This window comes from Vulpes lagopus, chromosome 3 (assembly GCF_018345385.1).
Source record: "Vulpes lagopus strain Blue_001 chromosome 3, ASM1834538v1, whole genome shotgun sequence".
NCBI classification, from domain to species: Eukaryota; Metazoa; Chordata; class Mammalia; order Carnivora; family Canidae; genus Vulpes; species Vulpes lagopus.
In genome coordinates this window covers 16,769,727-16,790,215 of record NC_054826.1, presented here as the reverse complement: position 1 = coordinate 16,790,215, position 20,489 = coordinate 16,769,727, and the positions used below count along the sequence as shown (strand labels likewise).

At 33.5% G+C, this 20,489-nt stretch overlaps 1 protein-coding gene and 1 non-coding gene across 3 annotated transcripts in view; one reads left to right on the top strand and one right to left on the bottom strand.

Moving 5' to 3' along the window:
- The window catches only part of NIPBL (NIPBL cohesin loading factor), a 201,016-nt gene that overhangs the window by 3,269 nt on the left and 177,258 nt on the right, over window positions 1–20,489 (bottom strand). For both annotated transcript variants that reach the window (XM_041750312.1, XM_041750311.1), the window contains exons 33-45: window positions 20,340–20,448; window positions 18,737–18,873; window positions 14,717–14,857; window positions 14,530–14,623; window positions 13,872–14,026; window positions 13,271–13,361; window positions 11,630–11,803; window positions 11,042–11,232; window positions 8,157–8,264; window positions 7,487–7,687; window positions 3,506–3,652; window positions 1,439–1,713; window positions 385–559 (exon numbers count right to left, since the gene is read on the bottom strand). In XM_041750312.1, the coding sequence (XP_041606246.1) occupies window positions 385–559; window positions 1,439–1,713; window positions 3,506–3,652; window positions 7,487–7,687; window positions 8,157–8,264; window positions 11,042–11,232; window positions 11,630–11,803; window positions 13,271–13,361; window positions 13,872–14,026; window positions 14,530–14,623; window positions 14,717–14,857; window positions 18,737–18,873; window positions 20,340–20,448 (1,998 nt within the window). The remainder of the gene's footprint in view (window positions 1–384; window positions 560–1,438; window positions 1,714–3,505; window positions 3,653–7,486; window positions 7,688–8,156; window positions 8,265–11,041; window positions 11,233–11,629; window positions 11,804–13,270; window positions 13,362–13,871; window positions 14,027–14,529; window positions 14,624–14,716; window positions 14,858–18,736; window positions 18,874–20,339; window positions 20,449–20,489) is intronic.
- On the top strand, window positions 17,447–17,548 carry LOC121488561. Its single transcript, XR_005987176.1, has one exon. It is a non-coding gene; the product is annotated as a small nucleolar RNA U13 (small nucleolar RNA).

Sequence of the window (20,489 nt, the reverse complement as noted above, 5' to 3'; positions counted from 1 at the left end):
GCCAGGAAGGAGAACAACAGAATGGCTGAGGAGGGCAGGAGGATGACTTTTCATGACTTTTGCTCTTATGAACTATAAACCATGTAATCTACTGAATTAAAAAAAAAAATCCATATGCGGGCATGGTTTTTTCCTAAAACTTGCCCATAAACTCATTCTCACTAAAATAAAATGAGTAGTGGGCTGGCATTTCCTAAGACAAAATATGATGCAATGTGTGAAATGGGAAAGGCAAGATTCCCCTAAATCATTAAAACCACATAGAGAAAAATAATCTGAAAGTTCATGAATTTTCCAGGTAAGAGAGAGAACCATCTCCCCCAAAGAATTTACTTTTCATAAAAGTATTATTAGAAGGAAATATATTTTGGTTTTACTACTCACATCTAGATACTGTTTTACTATACTCCTCTTCACATCTTCAGTGATTTTAGAATTAGCCATATCACTCCGCAGGAAGTCCAGTGTTTGTTTGGGATGAAAATGAACTCCTGTTTTCCGGTTTATCGCTTTATCATATACTTTTGCAGATTCAGATGGAGAGTATTTCTGAATTTTACTGTTTTGGGAAAACAAAGGCATTAAAATTTTTTCAGGCATTTATATTGAAAGTGATTGTAGTTAAACTTCATTTACTAATAATTAAACTTTTTGTCATACAGATTTCGACCAGTGAACTTGTACACAAAAATAAATATAATTTTAAAAAGGGAAGTAAAGACATAAAGGCAAAGATTAAAAAGAGTAATATTCTCTCATTTCCATCATTATTTGTCTTGAGTAGAGGTATCATTAAACGAAAGTAATTTCTCATGTCTGTTTTTGAATACCATGATTGTGACTGTAGAACAGTTTCAATATAAATACTGGTTTACCTCCTACTTTCTTGCCCTCCAACTATTCATCCTCTACACAGCAGCCACAATGTTTACAAATCTGTTTCATATTATTAACAACTCTGGCTTAAAAATCTTCCCAACTTCTTAGCACCGCCCCAAGACCTTACAAGGTTTTACATTATTTTTAATTAGTTGCCAACATTTAACACCATTTGGGTTTTATTGAGTTCAGCTTGGTTGGTCTATTCTTTACTTGCAGCTCTTTAAAAACTTAAATTTGCAATCTATTTTAAGATTATCCTAATTCTCTAATAAGATCTATTTAAGGAAATCAACAAAATAAGTCCTTTCATTTATAATGCAACTAGGGAATGCTTTTCCTCTTTTCAATAAATGAATGTACAAATTGTGGCATATTACACAACAAAATACTATATAGCAACAAAAAGGAACAAATTCCTTCTTTTAAAAGGAACTTTTTTTTTAATAAAAGGAACATTTTTAATATGAAAGTAAATACGCAGTCAAAACTGGGTTTCATGTTTCTTTATAGTTTGAACAGGGTAAAGTTTTTTCTCTCATTGCTTATGTAACCTTACCTATCAGAAAATCCACAAAGATTCTTCAAATGTTGTTTTAACATCAGAAGCAATAAAATACCCTGGGAGACATTTGCAAATTCAATTAAAGGAGCTGAATTTTCTGGCAAACATTTCATCACTGAATTTATATCATCTTCTGAATCTGAATCTGAATCTGAATCTACACGTTTCCGTGACTTCCGAGGCCTGGAAACTTCTTCTTCACTTTCACTTGACTCATTTTCCTTACTAGGTGATGATTTTCTCTCTTTCCTTTTGTCTTTTACCATTGACTGAAAAGAAAAAAAGAAAAAAAAAAAAAAGTAAAAATAGTAACAAAATACCATTAAAAAAATTATGCTCTATTCACAAGCTTCAAATAGCATCTCTAAATTAGTATTTTATATGTTGAAACTCTCTGACTTTCCATAAACAACAATTAGGTTCCAAGACTAAACAAAATCACATAGAATTCACTCTGATTACCCCCTCCCTAAAAGCCCTTATCAAATATCAAAGGGAAACATTTTTGTTATAGGATAGAGGTGAAAGATAAATTGGTTATAAAAGTATTGATTTGTTACACAGGTTAAGCCACTATAGAGAAAAAGCAGTAATCATAATTTAAGTAAGGAAAAGGATGCCTGGCTGGCAATCAGTAGAGTATGTGACTCTTGATCTCAAAGGTCATGAGTTTGAGCCCCAAGATGGGCAGAGAGATTATTATTTTTTTTCAGAGAGATTATTTTTTAAAAATAATACTAAATATAATTTAACCTAGGAGAATATAATAGGCTTGAAAACCCCAACTTTTATCAAACTCTCCCTTTTAAGAACTTTTCAATAAGATAATATGCAACTTTTTCTTAAACAGTTAAATTCTATGTTTTTTTTTTTTTGTACTTTATGAAACTGTTAGCTCTTAAAAAGAAATAAGGTTAGCTGGATTTAAGAGAGGGAAAAGACCAGATTACAAGGCAATTATTAAAAATGTAACTATTAAAGAAGAAATATAAAACCCGAGGAACATTTACAAGTATGTTCACAACAGTAAGTGAAGTAAAATAAGATAATATGATGACTAAAGATTCTGGGAAATTATTAACTTCTCAAACTTTAAGGACCACCTAGGGTTCTGTTAAAAATGCAGACTGTTTCAGCAGGTGTAGGGTGGGGCCTGAGGTTCTGTAGTTCTAACAAGATCTCAAGTGAGGCCAGTGCTGCCAGGGTCTTGGTGCACACTTCAAGCAGCAAGGGTTTAGTTACTTCTGTAATTCCAACCCTTGGGTGTTATAATAATCTCCCTCATTTACTAGTGTGATCAAGTGGAGTTCTGAGCACAACAATTTTGTAAAATGAGATCTACTTGTATCATCAGGTACATGAAAATATTGTAATTAGGTTTTAAATAATTTACTGTGTGCCTATTATGTCTTTAAATGCCATATCAGGTGCTATTACAATGAAACCAATTATATTTCCTCCTAAAAACCACAAGAGAAGACATAAGGTTTATAATAAAGTCGGTAAAGATTCTGGCCACGCAATACACCAACTCCATTATGATGTTAGGTGTTCAGGGATACAGAAATCAACAGTATTACACATTTTCTGTTTTTCCATATAAATAAGCTATCTATCTCTATTTATATCTCTTCAAGTATACTACTGTAATCTATAGCATTACCAGATTTACAGAATAGCAAGGTGCTTTAAAATGGGGTTTAAATGAACATATGAATGAACACCAAACACTTAAGATCAGTGCTTAAAGTAAAAGAAAAAAAGAAGTGGGATGGCTTATCAAAAGAACAATCCATATATAAATAAATATACATATATATGTATGTATATATTCCACTTAAATGATCTGGAATGGAATGGTTTTAGGTCTTTCTTAATAGACATGAAATGGCAACCCACTTCTTCTCCCCAATTCAAGCACTGCCCAGATTTTAATATATTCATTTAGAAAGACTTTATATACCTGTGAAAAGAAAAAAAAGAACAATGGAAACAAAACAGTGAGAATAGCATGCCTACACTTTGACAGATGCATTAAGAATAGTAATGTGTGTAACTTACCTCCTTGAATGACTGCAGTAGGTTACTACCAGAAACTGAGAGTGTAATGTCTATATGATGCATTATAAACAACGGCTCTTCCTGTGTCTGGTATGGAAAACAGGCTAGATTGTCTGCTATATACAAGAGCATATTCACTTCTGTTTTCTGTAAATTTTAAAAAAAGGTACACGTTTAGTGGATAATCTAGAAATCCATCCAAAAAGCCTTTTCAGACAAAAAAATGTTAGAGGGCACTTTCACCTCAGTTAATGTTTCAGAAAGAGAAGGGTAAGGGAGGGAGGGAGAGAGCAGGGGAGGGAGTTAAGAAACAGGGATGAAGGGGAACAGAAATGGATTTTATAAAATAATCTTATACCCATTTAAAGAGATTTCATAATGACTTATACCATGGACCTTAAGAAGGGAAGAGGTGAAATTTTTTAGTGTACCCCAGTGGAATTCCCTGAAGTTTTCTCAGAGTATATGGAATCTTTATGATAAATCCATACCACATCAGAAAGTATACATATGAATTCATAGTGATTTGTCATTGTGCTTCTAAGACTTTAACCCATATGGAGATCAGTTACACACAGTTACTATTCTGCCCTAAAAAATAAGCACGAATCATAGTACTAACATGTAGGTTAAAAAAAACATCATACTAACATGTAGGTTAAAAAAACATTAAAGTTCGTGTATTCAAAAAACATTTGTCAGTTTCCTCTATGTACATAACTCAGAATACTAGTCCTTCTGACAGGGCCATTCCATAGTCTCACATGACAAAAACTCTGATAGGCAAAATTTAAGGCAAAAGTTATGGCTACTACTAGTTGTTTGCTTTAAAAAGAAGTAATAGAGACTTTTAGCATTTCATAATCATATAAAATATAAACAGAAGGGCATATTAATAAATTCCTTTAAAACACAGCTTAGGAAAAAAAAGAAAAAGAAAATACAGCAATCAAAATACACTTCCTCAAAAAAAAAAACAAAAAACAAAAAACAAAAAACACTATCTCTGCCATCTCACCTATCCTGCCATGCAAACAACACAAAATCCAATGGTGGCATGAGCAACAACAAAATCCTATAGGACAGAAGCAATAAACTTGCCATCACTCTATTTTTTATTTTTAATTATGTATCAACACCCATGTGTTGAAAGTTGGGGAAATGCAGACATAGAACTCCACCATGTCTATTAGTTTTAACACTAATTTATACATACATATATATATATATTTTTCCTCCTAAAACTGAAAATGTTCAGGACTACTCTGAATAAACCTTTTTAAAACTGAAATTCTTCAACTTTGTTCATAAAAAAGTCCTATATTGCTCTTTCCTTTCAAAAATCAAATTTCTTAAAAGAATCTTAAGCTGCTCTTCCTATGTCTTCCCCACTATTCTTCAATCATAATCAAGCTTGTGTTCCCCTACTGCTTGACTGCTGCCATCTAATCTTGCCCTATTTCATTTTTAAAAATATCTTATTCTCCTTGACTTTTTTTAAAAAAAAGATTTTATTTATTTATTCATGAGAGAGAGAGAGAGAGGCAGAGACACAGGCAGAGGGAGAAGCAGGTTTCATGCAGGGAGCCCGACATGGGACTCGATCCTGGGTCTCTGGGATCACGCCCTGGGCTGAAAGTGGCGATAAACCACTGAGCCACCTGGGCTGCCCTTATTCTCCTTGACTTCTTTTTTTTTTAATTATTTTTTTTTATTTTTTTTTTATTTTTAAATTTTTTTTTTTTTAATTTTATTTATTTATGATAGGCACACAGTGAGAGAGAGAGAGAGGCAGAGACATAGGCAGAGGGAGAAGCAGGCTCCATGCACCGGGAGCCCGACGTGGGATTCGATCCCGGGTCTCCAGGATCGCGCCCTGGGCCAAAGGCAGGCGCCAAACCGCTGCGCCACCCAGGGATCCCTTTTTTTTTAATTATTATTTATGATAGTCACATAGAGAGAGAGAGAGAGAGAGAGAGAGAGAGAGAGGCAGAGACACAGGCAGAGGGAGAAGCAGGCTCCATGCACCGGGAGCCTGACGTGGGATTCGATCCCGGGTCTCCAGGATCGCGCCCTGGGCCAAAGGCAGGCGCTAAACTGCTGCGCCACCCAGGGATCCCTTCTCCTTGACTTCTGAGTAGCACTGGACGCTACTCTCCACCCTTTTCTTCCTGAAACTTTCTTCTTAGTTTTCTCTTCCTACCTCTTTGATTACTCCTCTTTCTATGTCCTTCTCAAGCCAACTCCTTTCAACAATCCTATTATTTCCTCAGGTGCTCAGGACAAAAACATTCCAGTTATCCATTGACAATTCTCACACAGCCTCATTTAATTTATTACTTCTCCACAATACTTCTTTCCTTTCCTACTGTCATCAAAATAGATCAGTCCCTGGTTACCTCCAGGATGAACACAATGCTAAGAAATACATGTTCCTAAAATGCTCTTTGGCATCTGTCCTCATCACTTTATTCAAATGCTTTTTTTGGATTTTCACTGTCTACAAGATCCTCCATAAACCAAGCTTTATTATGACCTTTCTGCTCCAGTCAAATAACAATCTATTCATTATTTCCCACACATTCTTATCTTTGTGCCTTTATTACGTTTTTATCCCTTGCTTAAGTAGTAGATTTATCTCATCTAACCCAGGCCTTCAGTCATTTGTTCCTCCTCTGACATCCTTTGTTGGAAATAGTCGGGAGACAGCACTGCATTATGATAGCTGAATTTCCAGCTTAGCATTGTGCATGCTGGGTGGACAGAACATTGAGCTAATGACATATAGGAGGCAATGAAACCACACAGGAATGAAGTTTAGGAGACAAGATAAGGATTAGGGTAGTATCAATAGTATAAACCACCTGAACTCAGAATATGCTAATCTTAACTGTATTTACTTCCTTTAAATTGTGTCCTATCTCCGTAACTGGAGGGAGGAAAGATCCTGTGAGGGCAAGACTACTGTATCATACCATTTCCACTCTTAGAATGATGTCCTACACACAATGAAAACTTAATACTGATGATGTTATGATGATGGTGGTGGTGGTGATGATTAAATTATATTCCAAGTATTTCTGAAATAGATGCTTATAATATTTGCTAGATATCAAAAAATTTCATGTAGTCCTTAAAAAAAAAAGAGGTCTAGTAAGGCATCTATATTTGGCAATTTAAATTTTGTTTTATTGAAAGAAAATCTGGTTCAGGGATAACAAAATCAATTTATAAGTGATTAAAATACAAAAAATACTCCAAACGCTTTTTTTGTTCTTTTCAAAGCTTTATACACACATAGACTAACTGGTAAGCTCTATGTGGGCAGATGTTACATCTGTCCTATTTACTATTTTAACTTCATCTCTTACCACAATAATTACCACACATGGTAGTACTGAATAAATATTTGTGTAAAGTGAATGATAAATTAAGAGGTAAGCTTAAAGAATAGGACACCCTATTTTCTTGGCTTATGGTCCTGGCCAGTGCAACTTGTGCAATAACCCAAAGGGTCAAAATTGTAATTACACAAAAGTGGGCTCTTCATTAAGGAAGTTGAATAAATAAGGATTTCAGCAGCCAAAAACCTACAACAGTTATTCTAACAATATTTGAGTGTGACAGAAATAAGTGAAATTTCACCTTATTTATTGAAGTAACCTATCCCCACCCCCCAAGTGATAGTTTAGTGATATAGCTTATTTAAAGTTATGCTTAAAGGAACTGTTATCAAAGTTTTAAGATACTCAGCATGGAGATACAATGATACTTTATCCCTCACTGTATTTTACACATGCAAAATTTCCCCTCCAAATTTGACTACATACCTTGAAATTAATATACAAGATGTAAAAAACCCCATTTAATACAGTCACTATTATTTACTAAAATGGTAATATTTTCAAAATAGTGACTACTTAAGGCATAAAATTTATTAGAACATTTATTTTCTTAAAATAGTAAATTTTTTATGCTTACAGCTGTGTCATCAAAGAGGTTGAGTAAAGAAATTAGAAAGGCCCGTCTGTGTTGGCGGTTTCCACGGATCATGGAGTAAAGGTGAGAACACAAAGCACTAGAGGACTCATCTTGCCTGAAACCCCTTACAGGATCTTTTAGGCATGTGTTGATTGCTTGTTGTACCTGGTAAGACATCTTCATACCAGCCACTGCTTTCATCTGAAATCAATAAAAGCCTCGTTATCGAGATGGAAATTAAGAGTCAAATTAAAAATATACTTTGAAAAAGCTAAATCCACTGTTTGGCTTTCTCATTTAAAATAAAACCACAGGACACAAGTGCTGGAAGGAACATCAAAGATCATCTATTGCAACCCCCTCATTTAATGTAAGAAAAAAATCAAGACCCAGAAGAGCTGTTACTGCCAAGATCACACAGTGAAGACTAGAACCCATGCATCCTTATTTATTCGGGCATGCTTGCTGGACTATCATCTCTAGTTCAGTCTTAGAAGTTAATCTTAAACAAGAATAAACACCTTGGGTGACAAACTTAGTTGCATGTTTAGAAATAAATACTAAGCAAAATATTTTATGCTAATTTGAATATGGGCTGGACATTTGTCAAGGAAATGGTATACCATAGAAAGATGTTTAAATTCAGGTTATACAATTTAAAAACACATACATGAATGAATCCAGCATATTTTTTGTCTATTTCCACAAGTTGCTGATCGGCCTTGTTCCTCATAGCTGGTTCTGGGTCTGTTCCCATAGCAATTAAATATGGTACACACTAAAATAAAAATAAAGGTATTCTTTTAGTGCAATAAATAAATAAATAGGATTTATAAGGCATCACAGTGGTAAAAGCTGTATATGTATCATGACATATGTTAAAATTCACTGTATATCTAGGGTATATGTCTTTAGTTTTATAGGCCTTTCTACAAATGTCGTATCTCAGTGTTCTTTTAAAAATGACTAATCTGGGGTGCCTGGGTGGCTCAGTTGGTTGAATGTCTGCCTTTGGCTCAGGTCATGATCCTGGGGTCCTGGGATGGAGCCCCACATAAGGCTCCCTGCTCAGCGGGAGCCTGCTTCTCCCTCTCCCACTCCTCCTGCCTCTGCTCTCTTTCTCTGTCAAATAAATTTAAAAAAATCTTAAAAAAAAAAGAGAGATTTATCTTAAAGCAAAAGAAAAAAAAGTGATGAAGCGTCAACAAAAATAGTGATGTGGTGAAACTGAAACAATTTCAGTGTGAAGTAAAGGTTCTTTAAACATAAAGAGCTCATACATTAAGAATATCCGTTTAAGATTATGACATAATACAAATATATAATCCAATAACTTTTCAAGTTTGACTGAATTTGCTATGTAAAGATAATGTAGGGCAAAAAGTAACTTGTCTTTCATATTCAAAACTAGGAAGATATAAAATTTTCCAAAACACTGATTTTATATAGAGCTTTAATGATCAGATAGTCTGATAGCTAGTATTTTGATAATAGCCTTATTTACTGGCTTTCTTTTTTTAAAAAATATTTTATTTACTTATTCATGAGAGACATAGAGAGAGAGAGGCGCAGAAACATAGGCAGAGGGAGAAGCAGGCTCCACGTATGGAGCCCGACATGGGACTCCATCCCGGGTCTCCAGGATCATGCCCTGGGCCAAAGGTGGTGGCTAAACCGCTGAGCCACCGGGGCTGCCCCTACTGGATTTGTAAAGTCAAAAAACACCTTTTTTTTTTTTTTTAGATTTTATTTATATATTCATGAGAGGCAGAGAGAGAGAGAGAGAGAGAGAGAGAGGGAGAGAGGGAGAGAGAGGCAGAGAAACAGGCAGAGGGAGAAGCAGGCCCACACAGGGAGCCTGGCGTGGGACTTGATCCTAGGACTCCAGGATCATGCCCTGTGCTGAAGGCGGCACTAAACTGCTGAGCCATCCGGGCTGCCCCTAATACTTTGTTAAATGAATCTGAACCAGTAGTGAGACCTGAAAACAATAAACAGATTAAAAAAACTAGTTTAAAAATATGTCAACACAGCAACAACTGAAAAGGATGATCATGGATTAAATCCTGAATTGGGGGAGAAAGTCCGTAAAGAATATCATTTGTTTGGGGCGCCTGGGTGGCTCAGTCCATTAAGTGACCAACTCTTGGTTTCAGTTCAGGTCATGATCTTTGGGTCATGAGATTGAGCCCCATATGAGCTCCATGTTCAGTGACGAGTCTGCTTACAATTCTTTCCTTCTAATCTCTCCCCCTCTGCTCCTGCCCTGGCTTGTACTCTCTCTCTCTAAAATAAATTAAAAAAAAAAAATCTTTAAAAAATAAAAGAATATTACTAGCTTAACTGGCAAAATTTGAAAATGGAGTGTATATTAGATAATATTATATCAGTTTTAAATCTCCTGAATTTGATGACTGCATTTTGGTTTTGTAAGAGAATGTCTTTGTTCTTAGAAAATATTTATGCTGAAGTGTTTAGAGGTAAAGAATTATTGTGATATCTCAAAATTACTATCAAATGATTCAGAAAGAATTGTGTGTATGAAGAAGGAGAGAAAGCAAATACAGCAAAATGTTAACATGTGGTGAATATAGGTGAAGAGAATACAAGGGGGTTTGTTGTACACTCTTGTAATATTTTTGTATGTGTGAAATTTTAAACAAAAGTTTAAAAAAGCAAATATAATAATAAAAAGTATAACTAACTAAGGCCATTCAGAGTATCAGCAAAGAATCCTAAGTATCTCAAAAATTTAAGAGTCTCAACATACATTTTATTACATGATCTTATTGATAATGACCCTGAGTCATGAACTGGCTAAATATTCAATAGTGTGTTTTATTTTGGGATATAGGGAAGAACATAACATATTCACATATAGCATATATTAGAAAAAGTTCTTTTTTTTTTTTTTTAAGAAAAAGTTCTATAACAAATAGCCAAAATAAAAATTTTAAAGGATACAGGCTTTTGGCTATTTAACAAATTCCCTTCTATAGCTGATGGTACTCTCCTGAACATGTCAGATGGATGGTGTACATACTACTACATCAGCATTAGCTGCCTATCCTTAGTGAAGCTAATATGTCTTTATTATGTCAGTCCTCATATTAACGCTTTGAGGTATTAAGTAGTTGGTATTATTTCCAATTTACAGATGAAGGAACTGAGCTTAGGTAATATAATTTACTTTTTCTATGGGTAAAACCTACCCTGCTTACCAGTCTTAACCCCAATTAACTCTCTTGACATTACAGGCTATGGGTTCTTATAGATATGACTCATTATGGATTAAAACAAATCATCCCTACTTCAAAAATTGATTCCAAATTCATATTCTACCAATATAAGTTAGAAATTTGTTCAAGAGACAATATTGTGAATATATGCGTATTTTAAAGTAATTATAAAACCCAGGAGATGGATTCTTAAGCATTTAGGACAAAAAAACTTAACAAGTAAGATAAAGAACTACTTTTCTCCAATCACAATGTCATCAAATGGTAACAAATCTGGCTCTTTTAAGTAAGCTCTGCTGCTATAAAACATACTTACCTGAACTGGATGAATAAGACCCTGGTTTAGGGTCAATGCAATGACATTCAGGGCAAAGTGGCGTACACTTGATTGGGTGTGAAAAAATGCTTCAAGCACCTGTTTGAGGTAAAGCTGCATGATGGAACTACTCATCCCTGAGGATACATCTCCCATTTCTTTTAGATCTTCCTGTTTTGCAACTTTCTTCCCTACATAAGGAAGTAAACATATTAAGAACATGTATATTAACTTTACGAAACATCAAATTAGGCCACAACAAAAAGCACAAAACCATAGCTGGCACACTTGTTCAATGGCTCTTAATCTTGTGTGTATGTCTTTGTCAGAGGCACCTTTGAGAACCTGAGAACTATAATCTCTATCCTACTGCAAAATGTTAACATCTGCATTATACATTAAAATTTAAAAACTATTTTAGGGAGTTTATAAATACCCTAAAGCCTAACTATGGACTTAAGGACTCCTCTTTAACAGAATTTCTTCATATAATAGATAAATAAATTCAGGTGTCCGGATTAAAAAAACAGTCATAGAATATTCTAACTCTAGTCACACTATGAAACTTAAAAATATATTTTTACTTACAGTCTCTATCTGCTTGTTGCATACGTGTATCCTCTTCTTGTAGGTAAGTCTGGAGGTTTTTTAACACTTGTATTTTTAAATTTACTGAAGAGTTCTTATCAGATAAAATGTTATTATATAGATTTTTCACCTCTTGCTCAAACATTAGACTTGGATGTTGAATAAAGGCAAATCCTAAAGAGAGAAAAAAAATCTTGATATATTCATATAAAAATTAAATATAATACTTAATGAAAATTTTGATAAATTATTTAAAGAGCTCCTTATTTCAAAAATTAAAACTTAAAATGACTGGAAGAATATATATGCTAGTGGCCTTACCCAGAGAAGTATTAGAGCAGGTACTTCTTTCCCCATGAATTAAAAACAAGAAATTGCATTTCAAAGGAGAATTTCACACAAGAGGAAACCTTGAGGAGGGAGCAGGGCCTAGTGGCTAGGGGAGTGGATTAGGAGTCAGGTGTCTTGGGTTCTATTCCTGGTCCACCACTGACTTGTAGTGTGACCTTGAGTGAGTCACATAATCTCTCTGTGCCTCAATGCTCCATCTGTAAAATGGGGACAATAATATTTACCACCCACCTACCTCAAAGGGATGTTTTCAGGATTTAAGAGGTAATGTCTGCAAACATTTTTTAGATCCCTAGCAGAAGGTACTACATTGGTATTATTAAAAAAATAATTAAAAAAATATATCCAGTTGATGAAACAATAATTCTACAATAAACTAGAGCCAACAATATCTTCCATTTATTTTTTATGGCATTATAATTAGAAGCCACAATGCTGAATCCTATAACCATAAGTTAATAAATAGCAAAATAATAATATTCATGTTTTTTGTACAAAATGCTTATTTATGTAAGACAAGATGAAGATCCTTAATGATAGCAAATGTTACTGATGCCAAATAACAAACTAAACTCAAAGCATAGAGTGATCAGATAACTAATCCAAGGTCACACAGTATAATGTATCATGGCTCAAGTAAGATGTCATTGGTTTAGAGGCACTATAAAGTGCCTTCTATATAGTGCTACTTTTTCAAGTCAAAATTTATATTACTTGTTCTCTGAATTAACATTATTAAATTTTGCCACTTTATATAACTTATGTCCAGGCTGAATATTCAAAGGTACATTTGGCTTGAAGGTAACACTGTAACAATATAACTCCCTAAAGTAAGTGATATATGAATGTTTAATATATTTGCTATAGGTAATTTTCTGAAAGGGATGAAGGAGGAATAAGATACTTAAGCTTTAAGTTTATTTAAAGAAATCAGTAAAAATTTAGTGAGGTTTGGGCAACTAAAAACTTATTAATCATTTTTGTTCAAAAGACTAATATCAACCAATTGCTCATGCATATTAAATTATAAAACTTGCTAATGTTACCAAAATAAAGTTTCTCTGATGAACAGAGAAGTTACATGACTTGCTGAAGGTCACCCAGAAAGTCACTGGCTGAGCCAAGAATGGAACCCAGGTGTCTTAACCCCTAGTCCTATTTTCTATATACCAAATCCTACTGAGAATGGAAATATACTTAAATAAAACAACAGTTTAGACTCACATTATTATAAAATTTGCTCAACCTCTCAAACAACCAAAACTATAAAGAAATTTAGACTTAACTCACCTAGACCAATGATAGCTTTCGTTTGTACCTCTTCATCTGAATGTTTGGTAAAATACATCAATAGTTCAAGTACTTTATCCTTTATATTAACCTAAGGGGGGGGGAAACACATTAAAGTGTATGAAGAAGAGTAACTTTGATCAGTTTCAACTATAAAGGGAAAAAAACCTAAACACAATGAAAATTTCCGCATAAAAACTTTACTGAAGAATAAATCACCAATATATTTATAAATCCATTGATTTTAGAATAGTGACATCCAAAATAAAGGTCTGTGACAAAGAAGTTTGTGACAGATTACAAATAACATACTGCTCCTTCATTGAGAAAGTTAAAAAAAAAAAAAAAAAAGCTGCTTACCCAGGGTGCCTACTGTTACAAAGCTGATAGAATTTGTGTAATCTTGTTACAAACCAGTAAAAACAGTTCCTGGATCAGAGGCCAGTCTAAGGACCATATTTTGGGTAGCACTGTTTCAGAATTCTCATTAAACCAGACTACTCTAATACTGCTTTCATCCTGGGTCATCAGTAATTTTCAGTTCACAGGGTCACACAGTTCTTTTAGAGCATACTAAAATAATTAATGTTAGAATCTTTACCTTACTGTTGCCTTTAAAATCTTCTAGATCAAAATCAAAATGCCGACATAATGCTCCAACAGTGAAAAGAGATCTGAGAAGTGCTGGTTTGTTTGTTAAAAGTGAGGTGTTATTTGGGTCTTCCTGGTGCTGACTTTTTAATTTTGAAATGGCACCTAGTAAAGATAAGTAGTATTTACTTACAATAAACCTTTTATCCTTGAATTATCTTCAAATAATTACTGCTAAGTTGTTAGGATTAAATTTTATTAATGGTTCTAAGTGTCATGCACATGTAGAATTATGAGGGCATGCCTTACAGCCTAAAAGAATTAATGTAAGAAAAAAAAATACTTAAGTTTTATTTTACATAGTGGGCAAAAAACTTACATTTACTTATGAGGTAAATTTCTGAAGTAATTATATTGAGTTCTTTTTTTTTTTATTTTTTATTTTTTATTTTTTATTTTTTTTTATTTTTTTATTTTTTTTTAATTATATTGAGTTCTTAAGGAAACACAAAAGGTACTAGAAAATTTGCTTCTGAGAAAGGACCAGAGGACAATCACACCTCTTAAAATTCCCTCCATGCTGTCTTTATCAGCTGTGTTTTTAAAAAGGAGGTAGACATACTACAGGATGTAGCAGACTAATTTTAAAGCCTAGGCACTGAACTTACCATAGTATCTATTGAAACAGGCCCATACAAATTTAAAATTTTGTGTCACTTTATTTACAACTGCCCCAAGACAGCTCACACAATGTTGTACTACCTAAAAGATACAGAAAATGTTATGGTTTAGACAAAAGTTAAAGACAAAGGTCTTTTATATAATCATTACAAACAGGGTAAACTGAATGCTTACAGTCATGCCATATTTGATGATAAGCTTCATTAGATCTTCTTCAATAGTGGCAAGGAAAGTTTCACTTGGATGCTCCATCAGTGGTACAACCAGCTCTAGGATTTTTGCAACATTGCAGATAACCATGAAGTCATTTTGTGTCTACAACGATAAAATTAGTGCTTTAAAACACCAAAATCTAACAAGAAACTATATATACCTTTATGTATTTTGGGACTGAGGTATTACATATGTAAAGTTTCAGTTAAAAAAAAAAGACTTTTAGAAAAGAGCTTTTTTAAGGTATGGAAGGAAGAACATCAGACAATGTCAGGAACTTGGATTCTAGCTCTGCCACTAACTTATCATGTAACCTTTGGGTCGTTTAATCACAATGCTACAGTTATTCTTTTTTCCCTAAAATGCAACACAAGCCAATTCTGAACAAAGGTGTTTAAATACTGAATATTTTACCAAGACTGATACTGTTTTTACGATTAGTATTTTTCAAACTGGTGTATGTTAACCTAGTAGTACTCAGTTGCAGCGGGGAGTCTGTCCCCACAGGATATTTGGCAATATCTGGAGAAATTTCTGGTTGTCACATTAGGGGAGTCAGGGGGTATTTTTGATATATCCAGTGGATAGAGATCAGGGATACTGTCAAGCATCCTATAATACACAGAATAGTTCTTGACAACAAAGAATAATTCAGCCCTCAGTGTTAATTGTGCTGAGGCTGAGAAGCCTTATATTAATGCTTTTTATGATAGATGCAAATACAGAATCCCAAAATAAAGTATAGGACTTTATTTTAAATTTTAAAATAGTAAAATTTTAATTTAAAAAAAGTTTAGAACTTTGACTAAAAACTAAGCAATTTTAAATAAATAGGTGGAACATTAAAAAAAAAAAAAACCCAAAAGGTTATTAGTAAAGAATTTACAATAAAGTCTCTTTAAAAAAAAAAGTTTCTCATCCACTATCCTCCAGTCACCCAGTTCCTGCCCCAAGGCAACCAAAATTATTAGTTATTTTTGTTAAGTAAGGCATTCAACATGTTGTTATCTACTCAAGTTAACACTCTTTATTCTTAGCAACAGGTTACTGACACTCATTTTGGTCTCTTTGAGCTTATTATCTCTCACTGAATAAAAACGTTCCCACCTTACATTCATCCATCTTTTCAGGACTAAATAAAAACATAAATAAGATGAATGCTTCTAAAGTAACATAGAAATCCTGTCATTTCCTGCCCACTCCCGTCTGCTTTAAGCAATAAGTGATTAAAGTGGTCTAGGGATGAAGAGTTTTCATTAAGATAAATTCATCTGAGCATCATAGTTAAAATTTTACTTTAAAACTACTCTTGGGATCCCTGGGTGGTGCAGCGGTTTGGCGCCTGCCTTTGGCCCAAACCCGGGATCGAATCCCACATCAGGCTCCCGGTGCATGGAGCCTGCTTCTCCCTCTGCCTGTGTCTCTGCCTCTCTCTCTCTCTCTGTGTGTGACTATCATAAATAAATAAAAATTAAAAAAAAAAATTTAAAATTACTCTTAACATTTTAGGTATAGAAATCAAATAAAAGAAATAATATCTAGAAGGAAAATTTAAGGAAAGATGGAAATCATGAAGGAAAAGATCAGAAGAATATAATACTAAGAAAACATTCGAAATGACATAAGATGCAACATGAAATGCTTCAATATCTCAAAAACTTAAGAGTAAAGAGTTTTCAAAAAAGGAAAGGAAAAAAGCTCCACAATTCAATGGTAAAATGGTCAAATGATATAAACAGTCAAATCACAGAAAATCAAGTACAAGTGGTTAATATCATAAAAAGATGCTCAACCTTCTTAGAATCAGGGAAGGTAAAATGAAGCAACAATGAACTATCTTTTTACACCTGACTGGCAAAGAGTATAAAAATGACATAGAATGTCATATACTGGGATCCCTGGGTGGCGCAGCGGTTTAGCGCCTGCCTTTGGCCCAGGGTGCGATCCTGGAGACCTGGGATCGAATCCCACGTCAGGCTCCCGGTGCATGGAGCCTGCTTCTCCCTCTGCCTGTGTCTCTGCCTCTCTCTCTCTCTCTCTCTCTCTCTCTCTCTGTGACTATCATAAATTAAAAAAAAAAAAAAAAAAAAAAAGAATGTCATATACTGGTTTCCAAAGAGGCTATAAAACATGTCCATCAGCAATCTGGAAAAATCTATTTAAAAACCCAAACCCAAACCCAAATACTCCCTTAATCTACTAAGTCCATTCCTTAGGATCTATCCCTGGCCCCCCCAAAAAGCACCACTATTTAAAGATACATGAAAAAAAAAATAAAGATACATGAATAGGAATGTATATAGTGCCTATCAATAGGAAGCAATATAAAAACCTGTCAAAATGGGAAATGGTTAAATAAATCATAAAACATCCATAAGATGGATAATGTATACTTATATAACTTGATTTTTAAAAATCTGGTCAACCAGTTATGCGCGCGCGCGCGCGCGCGTGTGTGTGTGTGTGCAATTACAGAAGCATGGGTATAGTATGTAAGGATACTCTAGGTTGTTCATCCTGAGATGAAGAAGAAGAAAGATGGAAGTAGGATACAGAAAACAAAAAAGATTTAAATGTGTCTAACATATAGGAGATGGCTTTACTTATATAAAACATTGTGTGTATAAAACTATCCAACATTCACCCTTCCTTTTAATATACACACAGGACTAAATAAAAATATATTTATAGATCCTTTTGTAGTTCATAAGCATGATAACTGGTTGTTCACGCTGTTATGTGACATGTGCCTTCCCTCAAACCTTGTTATAATCTTGGCATATTACCATGATTTAAAAGAAAATTATATATATGCATATGTGCATGTATATTTACCTACACATAAAAATTCTACAAAATGCTTTCAAAGTAATCTTGCTTCAAAGTAATATTGGTTCAAACAAAGTCTATTTACACAAGTTACATTATTGTCCAGTTCCTAGAAGCAAACAGATGTGGGGTTGAATTCTAGCTCTGGGACTGGTCAGCTGTGTGAAACTGGGCAAGTTATTTATATTCTCAAAGCTTTAGTTTCTTATCTGTAAAACTAATGATACCTACTTCACAAGGTAAATGAGATAATGCATGTAAAATTCTTCATAGTACTTGGCACTGAGCTCAATAAATATCAGCTACTATTACTGGGCATAGATTACATATTAGTCAATTTATTTCTGGATTTAATACAAGCCCTAAAGATAGAATTAGGATCTTAGAAGTATTATATGTTGTTTTTATAGATTTATCTTCTGGTACTTCCTGCACTTAAAACCTCTTAGGTTTTTCATCTAGAACTTGTTAATTTAGGTCACCAAAAAACCAGACCATAGCTGCAAAACAAATCTAGTTGAGAAAATAGTTAAAATTAGCTTCTTAGGAATACTGAGAATGTAGGAAGTAAAAAAAAGATTTACATTTACAATTTTTAGAATATTCCAAAATTTAGTGTTTGTAATAAGTCACTTAACTCACCATGCTGTTGTATAAATTGCTGGATTATTTTATTTTATTTTCGTGTTTAATCTTAAAAACAGAGTATGTACAATATTAAAACTAACATCTCCGATATACTAGATTTTCCATATTCAACATATCTATGGTATTATAAAATAAATACAATATACTCATAAAATATATTGAAATGACAAATGAAAAGCAGATTTAGAATCTAAAAGACAGTAGATTTCCCAATGAGAGGAACTTTGCCTCATTCAACCTTTGAGGTCTTAACAATAGTTATAACATTTAGTAAGCATTTACTGAGGGTTTAACCTGAGGAGCCTATGGAGGAAATGAAGCCTGAACTTCATTTATAATACATCAGAAAAATGATGTCTGTAGATAACTTGCTACAAATATTAGAACATATATTCGAGTACATGACACAGTTAATCAATCAAGTGTGGATGACACAATGTGAATTCTAAATTTAAAATACTTACTACATGGTAAGAAAGAAAAATAGGACAGCTCTATACTTACACTACATTTAGTGGTAAGGTATGGCTGCATAGTCATGGCGTGTTTAACCATGAGCTGAGGTCTTATTTTGCTGAATAAGAACAAAGTGGTTATGCAAGCTACCAATCTTCCAGAATTCACACCTTTATTGTCAGAGTCTGGAAAAACAGAAATGAGATACTAAAATATAACAAGGCAGTGGAAATTATACAGATTTCTTAAATTACTCAATATCATCCCCTGAATTGATTTAGTACATGCCTCAATAAAAGATTAGCGTTTCTTATGATACTAGACTTCCTATATTTTTTATTATGCATATTACATATATTAAGAATAAGAAATGAAGACGTTGTGCTATTGAAATAGAATTTTACACTAAGGGGTGGAGGACCAAAGTTAAAAAGTAGAATTGAAGTTAAGTTTAGGGATGGGCTTTTGGGAATAAACATGATATTGCTTACTAAAAATGGATGGAAGTAAGTATGAGAAACTCAGCAAAGGGGGACAAAAACAAGTTAGCTAGGTGATACTGTGTTTGAAAGGACTGGGGAAAAGATGCTACAGTGGTAGAAGAATGTTAAAAGACTGGAGTGATGAATTAAGAAGCTGGACCAGTACTACATCAAGAATGGTAAACAAACCGCTGTTCCAGTGGGAGGAAAATGCTGCTAGTTAGGAGACACAGTGGTTCTTAGGAGGCAAATTAATTTTTAGAAGAGATTAGCAATTTTTTCAACAATGACAACAGTATCACCCTTAAAATCTAGGATAGGCAAAAACAGGGGAAACAGAACTAGGAGATAAAAAGAAAAAGAGGTACACATGGAAAATGAAAAAAAATTAAAGAAAAGAAACTGCATAAGGATATCAACAACTTCCTTAGGCGCCATAATGGTACCTCTGAAAGGCCCCCAATTCTGGAGGATGACCAAGACTACCTACTGTTCCTCATCAATGTACATTAGGATATGGGAAGTAATATTAGTCTTGGGTGCTTTAAGCAATAGATTATCAATTATAACTTTTACAGCTTTATGTAATTATTTACTTATATTCTGATTAATGACTTCAAATTTGTGACTGGTAAATATTGTAATAGATAATATAAAATATTAAGTAAGGAATTTGTCAATTTAAAAAATATTAACTGCTTTATCTAGCTCAAGATTAAATGCATTTTATATAACAATTATAAATGATATTAGGAATATACTACAAATCTTTTAAAAACATTTTTATCGTAGTTAAAACAATTTCATTTTGAGAGAATATTTTATATCATTTAAAAGATAAACAGTTTTTGGATGAGTGCAACTAGCTAAATATATATTTAGCCCTTGGACTTTTAGGTCTGTTCAACATAACATCTAAAATTATACGCTACTGAAAGATGTACAAGAGATGATGCCTATGCTTTTATTATACTACTCTAGATAATCTTAGTCAACCTAAACAATATAATCTAGGATGCAACATCAAACAAAAAAACCCACTTCATTTAAAAGTGAAGTACTTAATTATTAGGCTAAGCAGAACCAGAAGCAAAATTGAGAAATGTGCCCAAAGTATTTTAAAATATCTTATAAAATCAACTTAATGACCAATATATAAAATGTCTTACCAGCTAGAGATTCCTCATATTTAAGAATGTGCTCAACTAGGTTATCAACAAGTTGAGTACAAGCTTTCTTCACAGGTTTATATGAGGAATCCTCTTCGGACTTCAACAACTATATATGTATATATATAAAAAAAAAATCCCGGTATAATT